Source organism: Ptychodera flava, chromosome 10 (assembly GCF_041260155.1).
Source record: "Ptychodera flava strain L36383 chromosome 10, AS_Pfla_20210202, whole genome shotgun sequence".
Taxonomy (NCBI): Eukaryota; Metazoa; Hemichordata; class Enteropneusta; family Ptychoderidae; genus Ptychodera; species Ptychodera flava.
Window position 1 is genome coordinate 39,524,319 of NC_091937.1, and position 21,846 is coordinate 39,546,164.

The following is a 21,846-nucleotide window of genomic DNA, read 5'->3' on the forward strand; positions in this document are numbered from 1 at the left end:
CCCGTTCGACAAGCATCAATGTTCATTACTTGGTATGAAAATGAAATGTATATTATGATGATGCTTAAGGTAATATGTGCCTTGAAAGTGAAAGATTCAAACTTTGCTCAAACTTTCCTCAATGAAACTTCAAACCATTCTCTTACCAAAGCAAAAACAAAAATCCGGGGTCTCAATGCAAAATTTGGCACTAGATTTCCCAATATTTGAAATTCAAGATGGGCCCCATCCCTGTGTTAACTCCACGGAAAAAAATACAATTTTCGATTTTTGAAACACTAATATTGTGAAAACTTTTCTTACACCAAGAGCTTTAAAATGAGCTGCCACAAATGGTAGAGCAGAATAGAATTGATAAAATTTGAAATCCTGGATTTCTGTCCCCGAGGCACGTTCTACCTTAATCAAGGAATGTCCACCAGTGTTTGTATCCGTGGCATAATGGCTGAAAAGAAGTTATTTGTAGTCTAATCAGGTTCTGCACACAATAACATTGAAACCAGCACTGAAAATGACTACAAAGAACCATTTAAATGAGAAAGGCAGACACCGTATAAAATTAGAAGAATGTTTAATGTTACACGGAAAATACATGTACTTCTGCATATATCTGGAAGATTGCCATTCAAGTTTGGTACAACATGGAATATCACTTTTGAAAGTACACAATACATTCTTCATATCAACATTTCTTACCATATGTTACGGTATATGTATTCTTTTAGTCATAGGACAGGATACATCCCAACATAAGTGGTATACCAAATGAAGGCATCAACCCCATCATAATAACTTCAGCCACTAATTTTGAAATTGAAGAAATATTTCTCTCCATGGCAATGTTACAATATTCTGCTTTTGTTTGAATGAGACATATGCACCATATATAAAATTAAAAGGCAGAATAAATTGTTGAAACTTTCATGAGAAAAAACTGCAATTCCAGTTTCATCAAATGATGCGTTAAAAGGCGTACAGCAGCCGAATCCACTCCATTTGAGGAGAAAGCATGTAACTCAGGTCATCGCATCACAGTTTCACATTGACAAATCATGATACATCTGTTTGACTGCAAGTTCTTACACTTTGCAAGTCCTGGCCAATCAGCTTTATAAATTTTGACTAACTGACTGGCTGTTCCATTCACTGTAACCCCACCCTATTCCCAAGTTCAAGTGCTTAGTGGCTAATAATAAATATTTCAATGTGAGACAAGTAAACCTGCTACCCCTCTCATGGAAAAGGTAATGAATTGGTAAGAAAAGCCAGTCATGGACTGATTGTAACAAACAGACCAAAATTCTATAAGTTGTTGATTCATAGTCTCAAATCTGAAATACTGAATAGAGATGGGTGTTCATGCATCTTTCAATTTTCTCTAACTTCTAACTGCCAGCATAGCTTTTTCTTTCCTCTTAGTTTTTCTCTTTTTTTCTTGGAAATGACTGGTAGCATCAGCAAAGAATTGTACATCTTGTTTGAGTTCCATTTCTCTCTGAATAAACTGCAATCCTGCCATGTTGAAACCAATGGTGTCCTGGAGATGACAGAAAAGTCTAAATTTGCTAGACATTCATGCAGTGATTGTATTAGATATATCACAAGGTAATTCAGACACAATCCATTTCAGCAGATTTGTCTATGCAAATGTAAATATATCTATATATGGAAAAAGTTACAGGTCTGCCATCTTCACTCACAGAAAATACATGTAATTAGCACAACAAAACTTTGGCGGTGCACTTTGCAGGTACCAATCCACTTTAACCTCGCTGAAAATCAATCAACTACGAGTAACCAAATTCATTTTCCCTACAAATAATCCAGCATTATACACTATATATAATCTCAGTAAAAAAGTACAATTTATTGTTCATTTTACCCTATCAGCACCATGGTTTGGCCCAAAACTTCACGTTTATTTCTGTCAAAAGCGCGAACAATATTCTCTGACATCCAAAGGATGAATGACTGAGCCTAATTAACTGAAAGCAGAACGTGTTCTTCAGGTTGATGTAAATTAAGACTCAACAAATGGTGTGTTGTGCAGGGCAGGAAATGTTGGACATGACCACTGCACGCCAACACGTAAATCTGTCTTGATACCTACCCTGAGTTCACTTATCTTACTGACAGTGCATGATCTCAAACTGTTGATGACTGGCAAAAGCACCTGATTAGACGTGATCTGACCGTGGTTTACCCTGGAGAACAAAGATGACAATAGTAAATTCCTCAACTAAAATATATCAATAGGTATAAATAAGTTCGCTCTCATCAGAATTCATGATAGCTAGTCAAACTGATCAGTTGTGTCATTTACATTCCTTGCACTGGTACTAAATCATAGACAATTAACTGTCACACTGTCATTGACAATAAACAGCCTTTTCATAATGAAAGTCCACCAAACACTTAGTAAATAACCAAAGCCAACATCCTTTGCATTTCCTTATGGGTCATCGTTATTTGCTTCCAAAGTAATTACTACACATGTTTCAAAATATGTGAGAAATCATTTTTTATCATCTCTACTTTACACCACAAAGTTTCTTGCTGTACTCGTTTTGATGGCAAACTACCACGGTAATTAAATGTACTTGAACAGAGTTCATGGAATCCTTACAAGGACAATGTAAATCGATCATCTTCATAACACTACACTATGTTAAATGAGCTTCTGAATTAACTGCCAAACTTCCTCTATATGTGTCAGTAACTTGAAGAAAATGGATAGGATAAAGTATTGTTGCATAGCAACTGTCACATGGTTGTGGACTTGATCTGATTCTTACCTGAGTAAGAAGAACAAACAGCGACAAGACAATTCCACTTCAAAACCAGACTTGATAAAAATATCCAACAGTTTGAGTAAATCAATGACATAGTCAAATGGTAGTACTAGAAGGGATTTCTCCAATTCACTGTGAAAAGAACAAAAAACATTACAGTTTATGATTCATATTTATGTGACTCTGACAAAGGAACATTGAAAAGAGATTCTAAGGCCATACTTGATCTTTGAAAACAATGTGAATGGGTATTCAATGTACATTGATGCTATTCACCTATACACATGTGTATGATATTAACGTGATAGCATGGTGTTTTACACTGGGAATGATGATATTGAAAAGCAAAGATATCCCATCACTGGAGTAGATACATGTACAGATAGTCAATACATGTACAGATATATCTTCAGCAATGCAGTATGTGATTTCTTGATACCAGTTGCAGTATCAACTTCTAACATGTCAACCAAAGTCAACAATTTCTGACTTCTTGGTTGAAGCATGGATGTAAAAAATAGATCTATGGTTTTACATCCATGGTTGAAGATATCTGCTCAGTGCTTTCATAATAATTTGAACACATCTGAATGGGAACATTCAGAGCCATGAGGAAAGAAAATGGAAGCACAGATCTACAAAGTAGTACTAGTTTCATGCATAAAAACTTAACATGTACAACTTATCTGACAAGATTCACAAATCTGACTGCAAAATTGAACATAAAATTTAGGAAATTCTCAGAATTTCTTAAATTTTATGTTCAATTTTGTCTATGTTGTAAACGCAAGAAATGCAACATACCTCGACTTGACTCTCTTAAGTATTTCTAATACATATTTGGATGGCTGTATTTGTGAAAAAGAATAACATGTATATTTTAACTTGTGAAAAGATTTACGTGGCCATGGAAAGTTGACGTTCTCCAAACACAGTACACTCACTCAATCATAATGGCTCAGCATACATGAAACTATGTAGGAACTTTCATATAATTAGCTTTTTGCATCCTGTTTCGCCGCAAATTTCCAAATGATGTAAAAAGGTTACCGGGAGGTCAAAGTTCAAAGGGTTAACTAGTTGAAACTTTCTGCTGCTATTGTAGAAGTTCACACGGCATCATGCATTCAGTGCCTTGCTAAGGGACTGCATATTATTGTGTAAGATTTGTAAAATGAACTCCACATAGACTGACATTAAAAAAAACACTTCATAAGTACTGTAAATTGTTGTACTGCTGTCAATATCTTGCAAAACAAGTCAAAACGGACACTGTCCATCAAGTATTTCTTTAACAAGCCAAAAGGCACTGAACTGAATAATGGACTCTGACAAAATTCCAATTTGTGTTTCTGGATAAGCACACAAGAAAGTCAACCAAAGAGTATTACTGAATATATGAACTTAAACTTTTATCCTTTGTCTCACACAGATACTTGCTATGTTCAACATTAAGTCCATACTGCTTGTAAAAACACCAAGATCTGCTCCCCACTAACTGACTTTGCAGCGTAAAATTTACTGGATTTGGACACTGGGACAATGTACGAAGTACATTTTCATGAACTGTCAGCATCCTTTGATACACTGAATTTATGTACATTCAATTATTGCAATTGTTTTAGAAATGTAAATGTATACACTTACACTAAGATTACCATATGCCTGAAGTACAGGATGTGTCTGTGGTGGTGGGAGCTGTAAAAAAAAATCAAATTAGAACTGCATTAGAATAAAAAAAACAATGACATTTCATGGGGATAACAAAAATGACACATGAATATCTTGTTTGTGTTCATTTGATATTCAAGTTCATAAAGCATTGTGTTCAGACACAACTAATCAAGTAACAAAAGGTGGCTGACGATTAATAGAACATCAGTCAATATCGTTATTTATAATGCTTTAAATGATTGGAGCAAAAAGCTACTGATCAGACCAAAAATTCCGCTACCATCACTGATCAATTTTAGCCGTCCCTACTGATTTGCTTTTAGGGCCTGAAAATTCTCTGACTCAGAAGTTCACAAGACTTACTATACTCCCTATACCTCTGCAGACTACCAGTTGCAAATATATTACTAATGTGCTTCTGAGTTGTTGACTTTTTGGACCTCTCATACTCTATAGTAGAGAAAATGTGATTGTCATCATTTAAGCATTTGCTTCATCACACAGAATGTGCATAATATGCATGTGTTATTTTCTGGTTGCCTTTCTGTTTGGGAATTTTCCTATGTCATTTACTCACCTGTTTTTGAAGTGCTTTACACTGTGCTTCATGTTCCTGTAATTTTTGAGTTTCTTCTTTGTACAACACTATGGCTTCCATGATTCTTTCAGCTGATTTGACCGTTTCTATGGTTTTCTTTCCTGCCATAGCAACCTCTCCTCCGGATGCCTCACCAGCAACCTGTATTCAACATGAAAAATTATTTTCTACTGATTCTTGACTTCATTTACCTCAAACATTATTAGACTTTGTACAATTTCCTTATTGGAATTAAATTTACACATCCCTGTACTTTTTGAAATCTTTCTTGTAAAGTTTATTCTGCTCTCATCACTTCTCTCGTCACACGCTTTGTTATAAAAACTTATTTTGCCTGATCATTGTAACACTTCAAAAGGAATATTTTGAACTCCAACTCATCTATATAGCATAATACATAATTTCTAGAGACATACCTATCAAAATTTATAATTTATGCATTTACATGCACTTATTCTATAAAGACACAATTTTTAATCATTTGCTTTGTGAATTGAAAACATGGTCAAAGTTAAGCAATGGCAAACTGTATTAGCATACATAGTGCACTACACACCAAAACAGTATTGGTTAGAAATAAAAAGTTCAATGTTTTTCTCATTACCACTGGTTCATCTTCCTGTGCAACAGATTCTTCATAAGCTGCTTCTCTTTCCATTTCTTTCTCTTCTTCCAAAACTAAGATTTCCTGAGTTTTGTCCCACAGCCTCAAAGACTTGTCATGTGACCCCGACATCTGATCAAAATGAAGAGGTGAATATAGATCCAAATGGCTCATGATAAAGTGAACATATTGTGACATCGTGCACTATATATTGGCATTTGACGGATGACTTGTGGGAAAACAATAGCAAGTTAAAAAATCAAGACATTCAATTGATTTATTGATAAACCACTCAATCAATCAACAAATGAAATTACAAATTAAATTATACTTGATAAACAACGATGACAATATCACTTTTGAAATCTTTGAAGACATGATGATAATATATGAGGTTAAGGTTACCTACTGTATGAAATCAGATAGAAGGTCAGACTTTGAATTAAAATTTGGAATCTACACATGTACAGAAGCTGTCAGTTGACTAGAATAACTAGGCATTGTTAGTACTGGTATGTGCAACTGTTCCGGATCACTTATAGTAATTAACAAATTAATCTTTAATTATTGTTCAACCTGTACCTCAAAAGTGAAACTGAAAACTGTGTACAAGGATTGCAAAAAGCTGAAACGGAATATGGCAGCTGTTTCTGTGGACTTTGATTCTTTCAAAGGAATACTTACAACACAATCTCCATTATGACTGACAGCAAGACACCAGACTTCACCATGGTTACCCTGGAAACATCAAGAAAGAAGAGACTTAGATGATGATAAAAGGGCTGAAAATGATGAGCCAAATCAGAAGATTCTGAAAACTCAAGGAGAATGAGTCTGAGAACAGCTTTCTGAGTTTAACCCTTTGAGCGCTGTAATATTTCCCACCAAACTTTTAGGGCAACATTTTACCAGTTTTTATGAATTTTTCTGTTATTGTTTTGATAAATTTGAACCAAACAGACATCATATTTCATTGGCTACAGATTTTTATCAAAATTTTTGCAAAAATCTGAAAAAATTTGACTGGGGTTACATTTTATAAAGTGACAAAAATTGACTTTGGGGCTCAAAGGGTTAATGAAGCTGCAGAGTAACTAATAAACAAACAGAATACTACTTACCTCCAATGTTTGTATCTGTTCATATTTATCACCATCCCACTGTTTGATCTTCATGTCCTTACCACCAGTGAAAAACATGTGTGTCTTTGGTATGAACTGCATACACATGATACTGTCATCATGGGCAAAGATAGACTTGTGGCAGTCTCCAAAGTCAAGTCCCCATAATTTAACATTCCTGTCAGCCGAACCTGTTATTAACAACTGGCTATCCTGTATGGAGTTAAGAATAAATGCATGTTTAGTAATTGATATACATGTAAGAATGCAGATACATAATCTGGCACATCTAATGCTCAATTTTCTTGAAAAAGTATCCATTTATGTAAAAGGTATAAATGAGGTTGTTTGCAAATCAGCTGACTGATTTCTTAACAATGGAGAATACATCCATGGCCTAAATCGAGCATTATATACTGGCATACAGATACCACAGTCTTTCAGGATATAAACAATGTTAATTATTGATTTTCAAATAAAGTAGCAGTAGATTAAACTGACAGTATACTTACAGAGGATATATCCATGGTCAGGACTGGCAGTTTATGACCATACAGTGACAGAAAGAACTGAAAGTAAAAATATACAGAATAAGAATTCACTCTATAATATTTGTCTCTCTTACACAGTTTGTATATCATGGACAGTTTTTCCTTAAAATGTTCCATTTTCACTTTGATATCTCATTTTAGAAGTCTCAGTAAACTGAATGTCTTTAAACTTGACAGTACAATTGACATACAGAGACACAACACAGGTTATCTTGAATGTGATTTTTCATTTTCATCATCTACAGCAACTCTTTTCCTTAGCGTAATGTTTATTCAGTTGGACTCTCAAGAAACTGAGACTGTCACATGACAACAACCGTTGCATCTTGACGTCTTATTCATTCATTCTATCTCATGTACTGTACATCCTCTGCTTCATTGTTGCCAATGGGTATTTTCATTATCTATTTTTTTTCAATACTGTTAACAACCTACGTACAGCTAAAATATCAATTCTTCATAAAAATCATAAGAATATTGGAGAAAACTATAAACAAAGTAGGCCCCTACTGTCAAAATAACCAATCTAATGGCATTTTACCTATCTGTTGAGGACAACTCTCTGTTGAACATATTTTTGATTTTCACAAAGGAGAGATATGTCTTTTGGTATAATTTAAATCGGTACATATACATTTTGCTGTATATATACTCAAATTGCATCACAACAGGAACTGATTATGAATTGGATATCTTCAACATATCTGTAAAGAACATTTTTACAATGTTTACTAAATCTGACATTTAAAAAATTTTGCCATTCTCATGGACATCTTTTACGGACAGCTCTCAATGTACACTGTGAGTACATACACAAAATCTGCAAACAGGAAACACAAATACCTTCAATGTGTCTGTGAAGAAGACTTTGACAGTATTGTCCAACAGAGAGACAGCTAGCAGTCTTTGATCTGGAGTGTATCGGATACAAAGTACATCATCTGACATCTTCAGTGTACGAGTGTGATTTGCAGATAATCTTTTACTGGAAAAAGAACGAAAGAATTTGAGCTACAGAAAGGTATCAAAGAACAGTTGCCTTGGAAACATGTTGTTAAAATGTTTTGCAACAGTGTTTTGAGGAGTTGGAATGAAACTTGGAATGGCTGGAAAATGTCCAAACCATAAATTGCGAACATTTGTCAGAAACTTTGGTGAAATCAATGATATGACATCAGTCTTGACAACAACTAAAACACAATTCACATCATAGACTGTTACCAAGGAACATCTTTTCACAGTACTGAATTAAACATAATTTGTAATGCTGCAAAAAAAATTGAACTTAGATATATATTCCACTGTGTGACCAACTTGACCTTTGAAGATTTCTGTGTGATAAATCTGTGATTATTCTTTTATCATCTGAGAACTTGGGAAAGAATGTCTATTACCTTGACTTTGAAAACTGTTCATCTTTGATAAGTTCAAACTCCCAGAACTTGACAGTCTTATCAGCACTACCAGTGACAAAACCTCTCTGGAAAACACATGGAAAGAATTAGGAAAGGTGATGCGCATTGATGCATCCACATAAACATACAATTACATTTTTTTGTGAACATACGTAGTACAAAGATGACAATAAAAAATTTGTGTGGTCATTCTGTGAATCATTCTTCAATGCAATATTTCTGATGTTGGATAACATGAAGGCAATATATTTTTTGTTACCTTGTCAGGTGACAGGGCAATAGTCCACACAGCGCCCTCATGGGCATTAACAGACTCTATGAGTTGACCAGCTGCAATGTCAAATATCTGTAATTTACCAGCCTGAAACCAAAACAGACAAAGATATGCTCAGTCATCCCCTGTGTATGAATTTAACAACAAATACTTGGGATGTCAACACCTACTTGGTAGGAGGTGTCAAACTTTGATAATAGTTAATTGTAGACATTTTTCATTAGGAATATGAAAAAAGCAACATTTCCGATTTTGAACTTTAAATTTTGCAATTAGGAATGATTAAGAAGAAACACACTCTGGCAACTTTGTTTTCAAAGAAAGTTAATTTCATCAAATGATAGATTGAAAATTCAACTGGTATGATATACACACAGTACCTTGGTGCCAATAAGACAATGTCTGTCTCCTGGTACAAACATAGAGCATAGTGCATAGCCACACTTCATTGTCCGAATACACTGCTGTGTGGATCTGAAAATCAATCACAATCATAAAAACACACCAAATTAGATTTGAAAAACAATTTTTCACACTAAGCACTGAAACCTTTGATCATGCAGTGTCTCAATCTTGTGAGGACCCTTAACTAAACTTACGCAGGCAGAACAGTGGTTTGTATCTTGAACCTAAAAAATGTACAATATGATGACAATCATGTGTTCATATTGACAGAAAATGAGAAACAAGTCACTTATTACACCACCTTCCCTAGTTTGACTTTTACTACATAGAACTATGGAACACACACATTTATCTTGGGTACAGGGGATGAAGATAAAAACTCAAGATACAGAATGTGCAAGTTTACCTATTCCATATTTTAACACTTTCTCCAGACGCTGACAGCACTGCAGTGTCATCAGAACTGAAACACACAGTTCTCACATCGTTACGGTGACCAGGCATGCTCAGTAGGGAATGGTTCGTTGGTTCTGGTTTCTTTTCTATTGTTGACAACACAAAGCTTTCAAGAGAGTTGTTACCTAGCAGGAACACAATTCTCAGGCTTTTGTTCCTTTCCAGAATAAAATCAAAAGATCTGAAACAAGAACATTGGACAGAGAAAATCAGTTAAATTATGAACATAAATGACATATGAATATCTATAGCAGTATTAGGACTAAAATTGATTGACATACAGTCTCAAATTTCACATTCAAAAATCTAATTCTTCACAAATTACAAGTCCATCAGATTAAGCAATTTATCAAATAAGTTTCTCTGACTCTTGTCAGCCCTATGATTGCTCAAATGTCACTCCAACCCTATTCTCTTCAATAGGTATAATAGCTTGAATCTCCAGCAGTGTTCCCTCTGAGGTTTCGAGAGGGTGCGCAACTTGAGATACGCCTGATTGCCTCACAGCTGGGTCCGTTCATGTATATGCTAATTTATTGAGGTACGTCACAACGTACAATGAACGTTGGTGGCAACTGCGCCGCCAACGGGCGCTAAACTCGAAACGCGGAAGTAAAATCTACGCTGAGATCGCACATTTCGCCCTGAGTTATTGTTTCCAAAACTAATACCGATTGAAATGACAGACTAAAGTTGCGCAAAACATGAAATTTCACTGCGAGAGCAGTCGGAGACACTGCGCAATTAGCGCGCAAATAAGCCTTAGCGGGAACACTGATCTCCAGACACGGTGAGGATCAAACTTCAGAACATTAAAATACAGAAAAGTGGTATTCATATGCAGTTCCTATTGATGAGTATTGTTTCATTTGCTCAAGTTCAGAGATGATGATTCATTTTATCAACATTGAATACTCTTGTACCTCAGTTATGCATCATATGCATACAGGCTTCCCTCTATATTGAAATGTTAATAATATTGGCATGGTTGAAATAACTTTGTAAGCACCTATGATTCTCCAAATAAATGTGAATGAACATTTGATTTGTAGAAATATCTTCATCTGCATTTTAGTTTATCAATGTTGTCTACTGACCTTATTTTATGACTTGCTCTGATGACACTGAGCCTTTTAATTTCGTCTTCTATTGCAAGAGTCACCGATTCCTCAACATTGTCTTCTCCATCCCCTGTTGTCTCTTCACTGGCCCTGTCAAATTAATTCAACATATATACTGATCACCACATCTTCATTACAAACTGTAATCTCTATCATTTTTGATATTTTGATATTTTAAAAGTAAAATCTGTTCCAGAACTTGATGGACTAAAAAAACGCAGTCCTGAGTTAGTGTCACATATATTATGCTGATTACCAATGACAGAGTTCAAGGAAACACACACCAATGTTATTGATGACCTATTTTACTTGGTAATAACAGTCACTTACTTCTTTTTTCTGGCCTTTTTCTGTTTCTTCTTCAGTCTCTTGGTCAACTCGTCTTCATTGCTGATTAAAAACACCTCCAGAGAGGAATCACTTCCCTGGAACAAGAAATTCCATTGTCAGATAAAGTTCAACTAGGAAAAATACAGATTTCAACGTGAAATTACAGCAAAATGCATGAAACGACAAAGTTTCACCCTCTGATCCCCATTATCCCCATTTCCAGTATAGTGGCCCAACCACTCAATGAAAACAATACTGTTTTGCCAGAGTATGGAGGTGAAAGCAACAAGGTTTAAATTACAATTATGATTTACAAGAACAACACTTACATGACATGCTAGCACTCTTCCGGTCTTATCCATTGCCATGGAAACTAATTTCTCTCTACTTTGTCTCATTATTGAACCAACTTTGGTGCAGGTGAGTATAACCTAAAGGATATAAAATATCAACAAGAAATGAGTAAAGATGTGAAAATGATGCAGTAATTCCCACCCTCTCACATATATTTACTTTGTAAATCCACAAAATAAACTTTGGTGTGATTTTACCAGCTTTTTTGAGAAAATATCTTTTACATAATTGGTCACAGTTCACAACTGCCAATATTCACTAAGTTTGCAGCTTAATTCTACCATCCAAATATGAATCCTGCTTTTTTTGAACTACAACATTACAGTCAATATTGTACACTACTTTGAACTGGACTTCAACATTTGTGGAGGTGTCTTGGGTGGAAAAAATCTTAACCCTGTGCACCCAAAGTCCCTGTAAACAGGTCAACAGTTACCATTCATAATAATGGGTTTAGGCCAAACCATGGTGATCAAATGGTCAAACAAGCCAGCTTAATGGGAAAAAATGAATTCAAAGGAATGCTGCATTTTGTACATCTACCTTAACTTAAGCAAGTTTGGGAAAAAACTACCTAGTCAGTTTAAAGGTATACTGTCACCTGTTCCAATTTTGCCACAGTTGCCATGGAAAGAGAAAATCTAACCAATCACAGATTTTAAGCAGGTGGCCGCTTTTTAAAAACAGTGCCCTCACATGGGCATTTTGAATACAAGGAACGCCCCTTTGACCATATATGGGCATATTTAGATTACAGGTGACTGTATACCTTTAAGTATAGTAGAATAAAATGGCATTGTTGTAGACATTTTCTAAGGTCCATTATAAGTTTGTAAGTCTAGCACATTATTTCCTGGATTGTGTGCTTGTGCATGTGCATTGCAACCTTGCATTTGCTCTCTACACAACCCTATATGAGAGGTGGAAGCGTATTTAAGTGGTTTTACATATTATCTTCTTTGCCCTATGACTGGATCATCATAGGTCAAAGTTTAAAGTTCAGGTCACAAGTTTTCATACTTACAGTTTCATCGTCTTCATCATCATCTTTATCAGTCTCTTCAATTCTCATCTTCTTTGCAGGCTGTGGACTGTCTTCGTCTTGGATCTTATCATTTCAAAATTACATGTAACAAAGGGGTTTACCTCAACTACCTTCTTCTAATTTAATCAGCTCATTCATCAGTACGGTCATTCATTCATTTAATTTTGTCATATATCACATTATATCATAGTCCATTCATAGACAAATTTGATGCTCGCAAAATGACAAAAACGTGCTTGTATTTCTTGGTAGGAATGACTAAAAGCATTTTGCATATATATTTCGTTTAGTAAGTTTTTTTGTGTTAAGTAATATAACTGTGAATATATTTCCTTTATTGTGATTAACTCCACCTATTTCCATGGCAACATTTACCTGATCTGTATAAGTGATATCCCATACTCTGAGTTCACTGTCCATACAACCAGTTATAAGTCTCTTTTCATCTGGTGTGAGCACAAAACCCCAAACCTGGTGAGTGATTTGAAGAAATACTGTAAATATGAAGCAGACCAGCCTTATCAGGCAGCTTCTCACATATCTGTGATGATGAACATGATGACAAGAAACAGCAGCAGTACTGTTCAGTGAAATTTTGAAAACCTGGCCACTTTGGGCTATAACGCCTTGAATCCTTGGCAATAAATACTATTATTAAATGTCAAGTCAGTGTGATATTTCATGGTGACAAGTATACATAAAGCAATAATGCCTTGTTATTAAGTTATATCATACCTCTGTTCTGTGGCCAACAACGGTCTTGAAACAATGCTGTGTGTCTAAATCCCAGAATTTTATATACGTGTCCTTTGAGCTGTAACAAAAGATAATTTCAAACTGCGGTTACACTCACATTTAGATGAGAAAGCAGTAAAGTTTTACTGGCTCCTGAGTTGACACAATAAAGATCAATCAAAGATGTCACTCAATTAATAAAATGTATTACATACACTCCTATAAGTGTCCTTGGTATGACAATTCTACTAACACGATAAAGTAGATGATATATGCCATTGCTCTTTCTTGAAGAAAACCACATGGACTAAAACTCAGTCATCCCTTCACTGCGGGACGAACGTATGCCTAAATGTTTCGTATTCCGCGAAGCATATATTCTACCTGAGAGCGCTTTCGGCCGGTTGCTAGTGACGACAGCGAACATTGTATCAATTTATTTTCAATAGAATATCGATCGAAATCTGTTGGCGTACGGGCTCACGCATGTGTCGAGGTCAAATTATTAATACGTCCACATAACCCGTATATATTGACTTAGATAGCATAAAATCAACGTATCCGTTGGTTTCTTGTACTTAGATTGAATCGTCGACACTTTTTTACAGTTTTGGCGATGCGTTCACATTTTGGCGCTCTTTGCAAGTTTGGCGCCATTGTGAGCTGAATATGACCTGCGAGTGAGCACGACAACAATGTATCAATTTCCGATAAAAGGATATCGATCGATAACGTTCACTGCACGATTACAGTGGAGAGTCTGCGCCCGTTCGCCTCCGTTCTGTGTTATTTTTCAAATTTACTGGAATTTTCATCGTTGATTTTCGCCAAAATTTGGTATAAATTATAACAACATGACATGCAGTTGGTCTGTAAATCTTACGAGACGCATACTGATAAAAATGCGTCAATTTAAGGCCCGTGTTCTGCATATGTACACGCCGTCAGCTCGCCAAATCATTGACGGCAACAGTATATTTCAGTGATCGGAATAAATAAAATTCAAATAAAACAATTTTCGTGAAGAAATTCAAAAATCTAAAACGATAGGAATTTTTTATATCAATCAAAGGATCACCGTGACAATTTTCATCATTATTCGTTCAAAATGAGGAATTGAACCGACGAGAAGTGTGCAATCTGTTCGGTATATTACACGCCATTGTTTTCTACGGGAAATCAAGCTTATTCGCCGCGTCGTAAAATGAAAAATATATCTGAAAAAACCCATTGGTTTAACTTTTTCATTTCGCTGTAATTTCTTACGATATTTGAGATAACACATTTCATGAAGGCTAACTAAAACTCTGTCGTTTTACTTTTTTGAGTTTCCCTCTTATTTTTATGAAATGACGAGTTAACGATCGTTTGGCTGTTGACTGTGTTTTCACCTACTTTTGCATATGAAAAATTATCACATATGTATTTTCATAATTCCTTCATGAAATTATTGCCAAAATATCATAATGCAAAGGTCAACATATGAGGAAATTGAATCTGCAACTCTTCCATCAATATTTAAGCTGTGCAGCGTGGAAATTTGGCGAAATTTAATACATATCGTCAAAGGCGGATTTGACTCACTGTACGCGTACACGACGTATGTGCGGCTAAAAAGTGACACGCTAATATGAAACAAAAGGGGGGGCCTTTGGCCCCGCAGTGCTTCAAATCAGAATTTAGTTCCCTCTGAATCTCCATCATATCATCAAGGCACTGATAAAGCTAGACTCTCTCACAGCCCCTCGTCCGCTACGCAGCTCTATCCTCAACCATATGGTGATGCGCCCTCAACGGTCTTTCAAGCAAGCGGGCTCACCAAGCCAGCCGGGTTATAGCGCTAAGCTGAGCTTTGCTCAGCTCAACTGCTGAGGGCGGTGTTATGGTCTGAGGTGAAGCCGGCGAGGGGCTGTGAGAGAGTCTATGATAAAGCTATTTATTGACCATCCAAGTCCAACTTTCCTGCAGAAAACTATGCTACTATGCCAAAATTTTTGGCAGTACAAAACTTCATGATTTGAATCAACATGATTCAGCTGCTTTATTATTTACCTGACAATTTTGACATATCAGTACCAAAAATGACACTATAATTTTACATAATGGAAAACAAGTACTTTGCTTACCTTGATAACAGAAAGTTTCTATTTCTCATAAACTGACACTGTGTTACCATGCCTTTATGACCCTTCAGTCTGTATAAACCACTCTCATTGACAACATCCCATACTATAACATCTGTGTCCTGATCAGAAAACAAAATTTAGATAAAAGTTCTTTATTCATGGTATCCAAAACAACGCTCAGAGCATAATCTTCATCTTTCAGTTGCTGGACTCGAAACACAAATGATGACACTGTATATGCAAAAGAATTCTCCATATCAATCTACGTCTAATATCTGCACCATCTTTGTATATCTATCTATATCTCCAGGATGCAAAAGTCATTTCGAGAATTTGTTGTCATCTCAATAATATGCACCAGCTTGACAGTTTCATTTCCAAAGTCAACAGCATCACAGACTGTCTAGTGTTCTGGATATCATACATATCAAACCTGCACTATTAACAACTTGAAATGGCCATACAAACTGTCTACAACTTCTACTTTCATGAATTTTTAAAGTTGTATCTGAATTCTCAAGACACAGTCCAATGAGAGGACAATGCTCAAGGTAAAAAAGAAAATCCCATTGTGTTTAATTTACCTTTGACCCGGATACCAATCTTGTTCCATCAGAATCATAATTCAGAGACGACACAGCTGACTTGTGTCCATTGAACGTTACATTGGAATCTCCTGACAGCATATCAAATATCTGGATTGTTCCATTGTTGTAGCCTACAGCAAGATGTTTCTTGTCTGGACTTTTAGCGATAGCAGTTACTTCATGCTTGTCACCTTGTAGTACCATCACCTAGTGAAAAATTATAGGGTGGAAACAAATTTGCTCATTATTCAAGTTTCATTTCACAAATATACGTATCAACAACAAGCAAATATTCTTTATATTTGCTGACACTTTTCTTCATAGCCCACTACATGTCAAATGGATTAAAAAAAGTTTGCAATCAGTAATACTGATGTATTTTTATCCCAGTTTTGTAGATCACACTTTATTATCTTATAAATGTTATACTTATATATTTTATCAATTTATCAATATTTTTCCTTTTCAATGATATTTACATATATTTGTTGTCTGTCACAACTGTTTGTGATATTTGATTAGGTGGAATGGGTCCATGGACCAATGTTTAGAGGGAAGGGGCTGTTGGAACTGCATTCAAAGGTTGTATGAGACTCATACGAAAAATATAAACACTGTATTCAGGGTATGTAGTGATTGAAGAAAGTTAAAACATGTTTGTCATAATGTACACAGCAATATTTCAATGTTGCAGGTATGCATTGTTGATGTGATATTGTATCCTGATATCATGCATGAATATATTGTTTGTAATTAAGAAGTTCTGACAGTCCTCTCTTGTTAAATGATACTTCCAAAAATCAGTTAAAGTGACCAAGTGATGTATCTTGTATTCAAGTTTTTCAAGAGAGGTAAAATTGGACATCAACTCTGTACCAACTATACTCCCATGGAGAGCCAGATCCTGAAAAATGTACTACTCCAAAAGCGGCTGGATGGGACAGAAAAAAACATGTGAATTCCTGAATAAAGGGTACAGTTGATGATTGCAAAGTGATTAGACATGGAATTGATTGGAACGCCAACAAATTAGCATTATTGGCCCTTTCAATGCAGTTCCTGCGCCAGGAACTGCATTTAAAGGGCCAATAATGCTAACTAAACTTTTGCTAATTTTTTTCACCATTTTTATTTTGAATGTGAATTATAATTCCTTGTTCTACTCCCCATAGATAGACACAGTATTCAGCTTGTCAACTCAGCCAGATACGTGTGTAAACTGCATTGTTATTGTTGAAAAGTTTCTTCTGGTCCGGACTAGCATTCAAATGTAAACAATAACAATGCATTTTATACATATAGGCGTTACGTTGACAAGCTAAATAGTGGGTGTTTCAATACCCTTTTTGAAGTAGAATAAGAAGTTGCAACTGATATGCAATATAAAATTAATGAAATTTGAAAAAATCATCAAAAGTTAGCATTACTGGCCCTTTAAAGCATGGAATATACAGAAGTTTCTCTAGGGTTTATGATTAAAGCCTTATAAAGTGAGAATTAATAGCGTCTAATTTTGAGACATTTTTCAGTGACATCATTCTCTGTTGCATCATTCCACTTCTGCATTGCCATGGCAACATGACCAGCGTGGGTTCATAAATGCATTTTACACTTGATGAAAGCTCAGCTGTTATGCTGCTTGTTAAACTTGAATATTGGCATCATATATATCCAAATGACTTTTTAGGGAGGAATATGAGGGTGAGGTGATATTGTTTGACCTTTGTATATGTGTACACAGTGTTTCAGCCAGCGTGCGGCATTGCGACATTTGACGCAATTTTTTTTGTTTTGTCCCGATAAAATAACCGTGTGGGTCACCATGACGCAATCTGAGTAGGCCATATTTTAGTGGCTATTGAATTTTTAGACAGTGCCTCCTGGACAGAAAACTCCGGCTAACAATAAAATGTTGTAAGATGTTGAAACAGTTTACTCTCCTTCCTACAAAGTTGCAATGTATTGAAACAGTTTACTCTCCTTTCTACAAAGTTACAAATTCCCTGGTACGTAAAACAAACATTGTTGCTGTTCGATACTACAATACATCACGGACACACAACGTCCATGAATACACTGAGGCTTGGTTCTGCATAGGTGAGTGCCGCGTACCGGTCGTCCTTGAGTTCAAGTTTTACCTACATTGCTTGCATCAAAATTTGGCCTGCAGCTACTCAGTTTGATAGTAAAAACCATAATTTCTAAGGAAACTTTCACAAACAGAGTCATTGTACAAGTGAAAAGGAGAAAAACTGAGGTTTTCTGAAAGGTCAAATCTGGGTCATTTCACGTGATGTCATGAATGAAGACCCCTTAAGTACACAATTATGGTTCAAAAGAAACCACCTAGGGAGGGCCAATAGGTACAATCTTATGTTAAAAAGAAATTTCTTGGTGCCTTCCAATTTAAATGGCATTTAGCTTGACTGTCAGTTTTAAATTATACTTTATTAAGAATCATGGCAAAGGGAAATTGTCAACAGTACTTGAAGTAAGCATATTCATTTTCAAATCTTCACATTTGAGAGCTGCAATTTTGCATGGTAACTTAACATCAAAGCAACAATTCAAAAGTAGAGCTATTAAAATTGTCCATTTGGCATATTTCAAACTGCTATAACTTATACAAGAAATGGTGTGATTCTGAATGATTTTAATATTTCTGCAGATTCCACCAGTTTAATGATATAATAGTGAACATCACTAGACATTTCTTGATGATATCAAAAATAAATGAAAATTTTCTGGGCTAAAATGTTATCATAATCTTTGAAACAATGATTACTCTAAAACATTGGGAAATTAAATGAATCATATCAATATTGTGTATTGTTTTACAGGATTTGGGTTTGGCCAAACCATTTTTGTCTCAAGAAAAATACTTATGCTTAAGATGCTATTGAGCCTGCTTGATCACAACTATGACACAACACCAGGGCCTTAAACACCACAATAATTGTATCTACATTGCCACTATGCTACCCAATGCTTTCTTCTGCATGGAAAATTTTTATCTGTGTGGCTCACAAAATTTTCATCATGGCTTAAAAACTGCATAAATTTGCCACATTAGGAGCTTGTAGCTTAAATGTATTAAGTTGTCATTCTGTGGACATTGACAGAATGCTACAGAAATATTCTGTATCTGTGTTAATATACACTTCACATTACTACCTGATTTTTAGAATTGCCACCTTATTTTATTTCTGGTGGTAAAAGTTTACCACCAGAAATGAAAAAATATTTCTATCACTTTAATGTCATAAAAACACAGATAATTAATGCAATAAAAACTGAACAAGTATTTCTTTAATGTAAAATACAAAACATTTTGATTTGAAAATGAAGAACTGAATACCAAGAAAGTTGTTGCCACACTTTAGATCATAAACTGCCTAAAATATGTTCAAAGTGGCTACAAGATTTTTGATTTGGCTAATGAGTTGGCTAATCATCTTGGTGACTTAGGGGGAGCCCTACAGTTTATGTGCATACCACGTGGTAGCAGTAAACTTAATGATACTGCAAGTTTCATGTTGGCACAATTTTGCACAACGCCATTGGCCTACTGACCGTTAATGCACTCACCTGACTTGCCTATTGAACACCAAATATAGTACCAGGTCATAATGACACATAATGACACTGTACTGTTGTTTTATTGAAATACATTACATGTCCCCCAACAATTTAATTTGTCCCCCATTCAGACCTACTGTGGGTCACTGTGTCCCCATGCAAGCAAAAGCTGGCTGAACACTGCGTACATATAGTACCATTTTCAGATCACAGTACTCGAGTCTAAGTTAGGGCTTGTCTTGGACGCCCTAAAGTGTCAGGCATTGCTTAATTGACTCTCCGATTGACTTAAATTGTAGTGAGGCTTACCCCAGGGTTTGCTCTGGCTACTCAAGCTGATTAGCCTTTTTGGCTAATACAGTGTGAACACAAGTAGCCAGATTTTTCTTTTGAGAGGTGAGGTCAAGGGTCACACACATTCATCTCGAAGGGTCAAAGGTGATATCATTAAACACTCAAGAGTAATGATAACCAAATATTTCAGGTCTGCCACTTTCTCATCATCATATTATCCTCAGTGCTGCTTTAATAGTTCAATATAAGGAATGCTTCGTATCAAAACTCATGCATGACTATTGAACACCACTTGAACTTTCAAACGTCAACCAAAGAAATTGTGAAGTACAAAAAAATACAGAAAAGAGTAACATCCTCAAGATCTTCATGAACGTGGCATGGCATGCCATGATCACACTGATATTGATACACGTCCGTGCATGGCCAAAAGACAGCAAAACTCAGTAACAATTTCCAAGCTAAGTAAACAGTGTTTTACAAAGCTGTTTCAAATCAAACTGGTTTGCACAATCCCTCGATATAAAAGTGACATTTTGGTGACATTTCAGCTTGAATCATACCTTGAGATAAAATATAAACGTGAAACAAAGACATCATGTGTGCTGCCATTCACGTTCAAGAGCATGGTGTGAACCCGTGAACTGGCATGTGCATTGGCTGCACGTAAAAGCAACTCTACTTTCCAAGATCAAAACGGTCCGCGTCTTGTGAAAACAACAGCATAGCAGTGAAAATTGTAATGGTCACCGGTAAAACCGCTCTTCACAGATGAAAGGATGATCGCTGAAAACAACTGAAATTGCATGTTTAGACTAAGACAACCTCCCGGGAAAACAGGACAGCGTGAACGTGAACAATGGCGGACGTCACTAGAGTGGGACTATTCTATTTAGGTACCGGGGGACATTTCGGAGGGGCACAAGTACATGTATTGGATATACGTACGTGCCATTTTGCTCACGATACCACGGGAACTTCGATGTCCCATTAGCTTCTTTTATCTGAAAAGTAATTTTACCAACTTGTACGACCCATTATACTCTGAAAACAGTGGCAGGGCTTATACTTAGATGAGTACGATAGTACTATGGCGAAGACTTCCCAAGAAGTAAAACAAAACACCGCAATGCAACAAGAACATCGTAGAACAAAGTGACCGAACGTACAAATTTTGAGTCGCCAGTCTGGCGATTGTTCTGACTGTCTGAGTCGCCAATGAGTGAATCAATTCGCCATTTTGCCATCTGGCGAGCGGTAGCGCGAACACTGTTTACCCTCCACATGTTCAACACTTTCTCAATCCGGATCCACTCACCTTTTCACCTTTCCTGACATCCCATATGAATACATGTTCAACAGCGGGCACAGCAACTAATTTTCCCTTCGACTCTTCCGTATCCACATACACCACGTTTGATTTTGGGCTTCCAACGATTCCAAAGAAAGCGCTGCTCACATACCGTAAATACTGTTTCGTCAGACCCATAGTTAACTTGACGAAACTTTCTCCCGACCCGACGATCTTTCTTAGTCTCTCGGCAGGTAGAAAGCAGCGCGGTGGGCACGTGTGTTTCTGGTTTCTCAAAGTGGTGTCAAAGGTCAATGAAGCTCCCTAAATTGTTGATGTTTTTCGTTCACACAAAATATTCGTACATAAACATCATCTAATACATTGTTTTTTTTCGTATCATCTTCCTGTGATTGGGAAATTGTAAGATTTCCTCCCATTTATGTCTTTATCATTGATAAGCAAATTAACTTTTCACTGCTTGAAACACATTA

General features: G+C 36.0%; 1 protein-coding gene across 1 annotated transcript; it reads right to left on the reverse strand.

Annotated features, from left to right (window-relative positions):
• Positions 1–554: 554 nt before the first annotated feature.
• Positions 555–21,658, reverse strand: LOC139142753 (WD repeat-containing protein 3-like). Its single transcript, XM_070712861.1, has 24 exons — positions 21,380–21,658; positions 16,186–16,395; positions 15,602–15,720; positions 13,476–13,554; positions 13,116–13,211; positions 12,720–12,803; positions 11,671–11,772; positions 11,342–11,436; positions 10,988–11,101; positions 9,841–10,071; positions 9,410–9,503; positions 9,015–9,116; positions 8,735–8,820; positions 8,184–8,325; positions 7,302–7,358; positions 6,790–7,002; positions 6,353–6,406; positions 5,669–5,800; positions 5,044–5,205; positions 4,440–4,490; positions 3,597–3,640; positions 2,796–2,924; positions 2,111–2,204; positions 555–1,537 (listed from the first exon to the last, which is right to left on the reverse strand). Exons 1-24 carry the CDS (start codon positions 21,548–21,550, stop codon positions 1,379–1,381), a joined length of 2,820 nt encoding a protein of 939 aa, XP_070568962.1. The 5' UTR covers positions 21,551–21,658; the 3' UTR covers positions 555–1,378.
• Between the last annotated feature and the right edge of the window lie 188 nt (positions 21,659–21,846).

What these genes read in the sequence shown, in the direction of transcription:
- LOC139142753 (XM_070712861.1), bottom strand. Translation starts at nt 21,550, where the DNA reads ATGGGTCTGACGAAACAGTATTTACGGTATGTGAGCAGCGCTTTCTTT. An exon ending in ATGATGAAGACGATGAAACT is followed by an intron (nt 11,773 to 12,719) that starts GTAAGTATGAAA and finishes TATATCCTTTAG; the next exon opens with GTTATACTCACCTGCACCAA. An exon ending in CACAGGAAGATGAACCAGTG is followed by an intron (nt 5,206 to 5,668) that starts GTAATGAGAAAA and finishes TGTTGAATACAG; the next exon opens with GTTGCTGGTGAGGCATCCGG.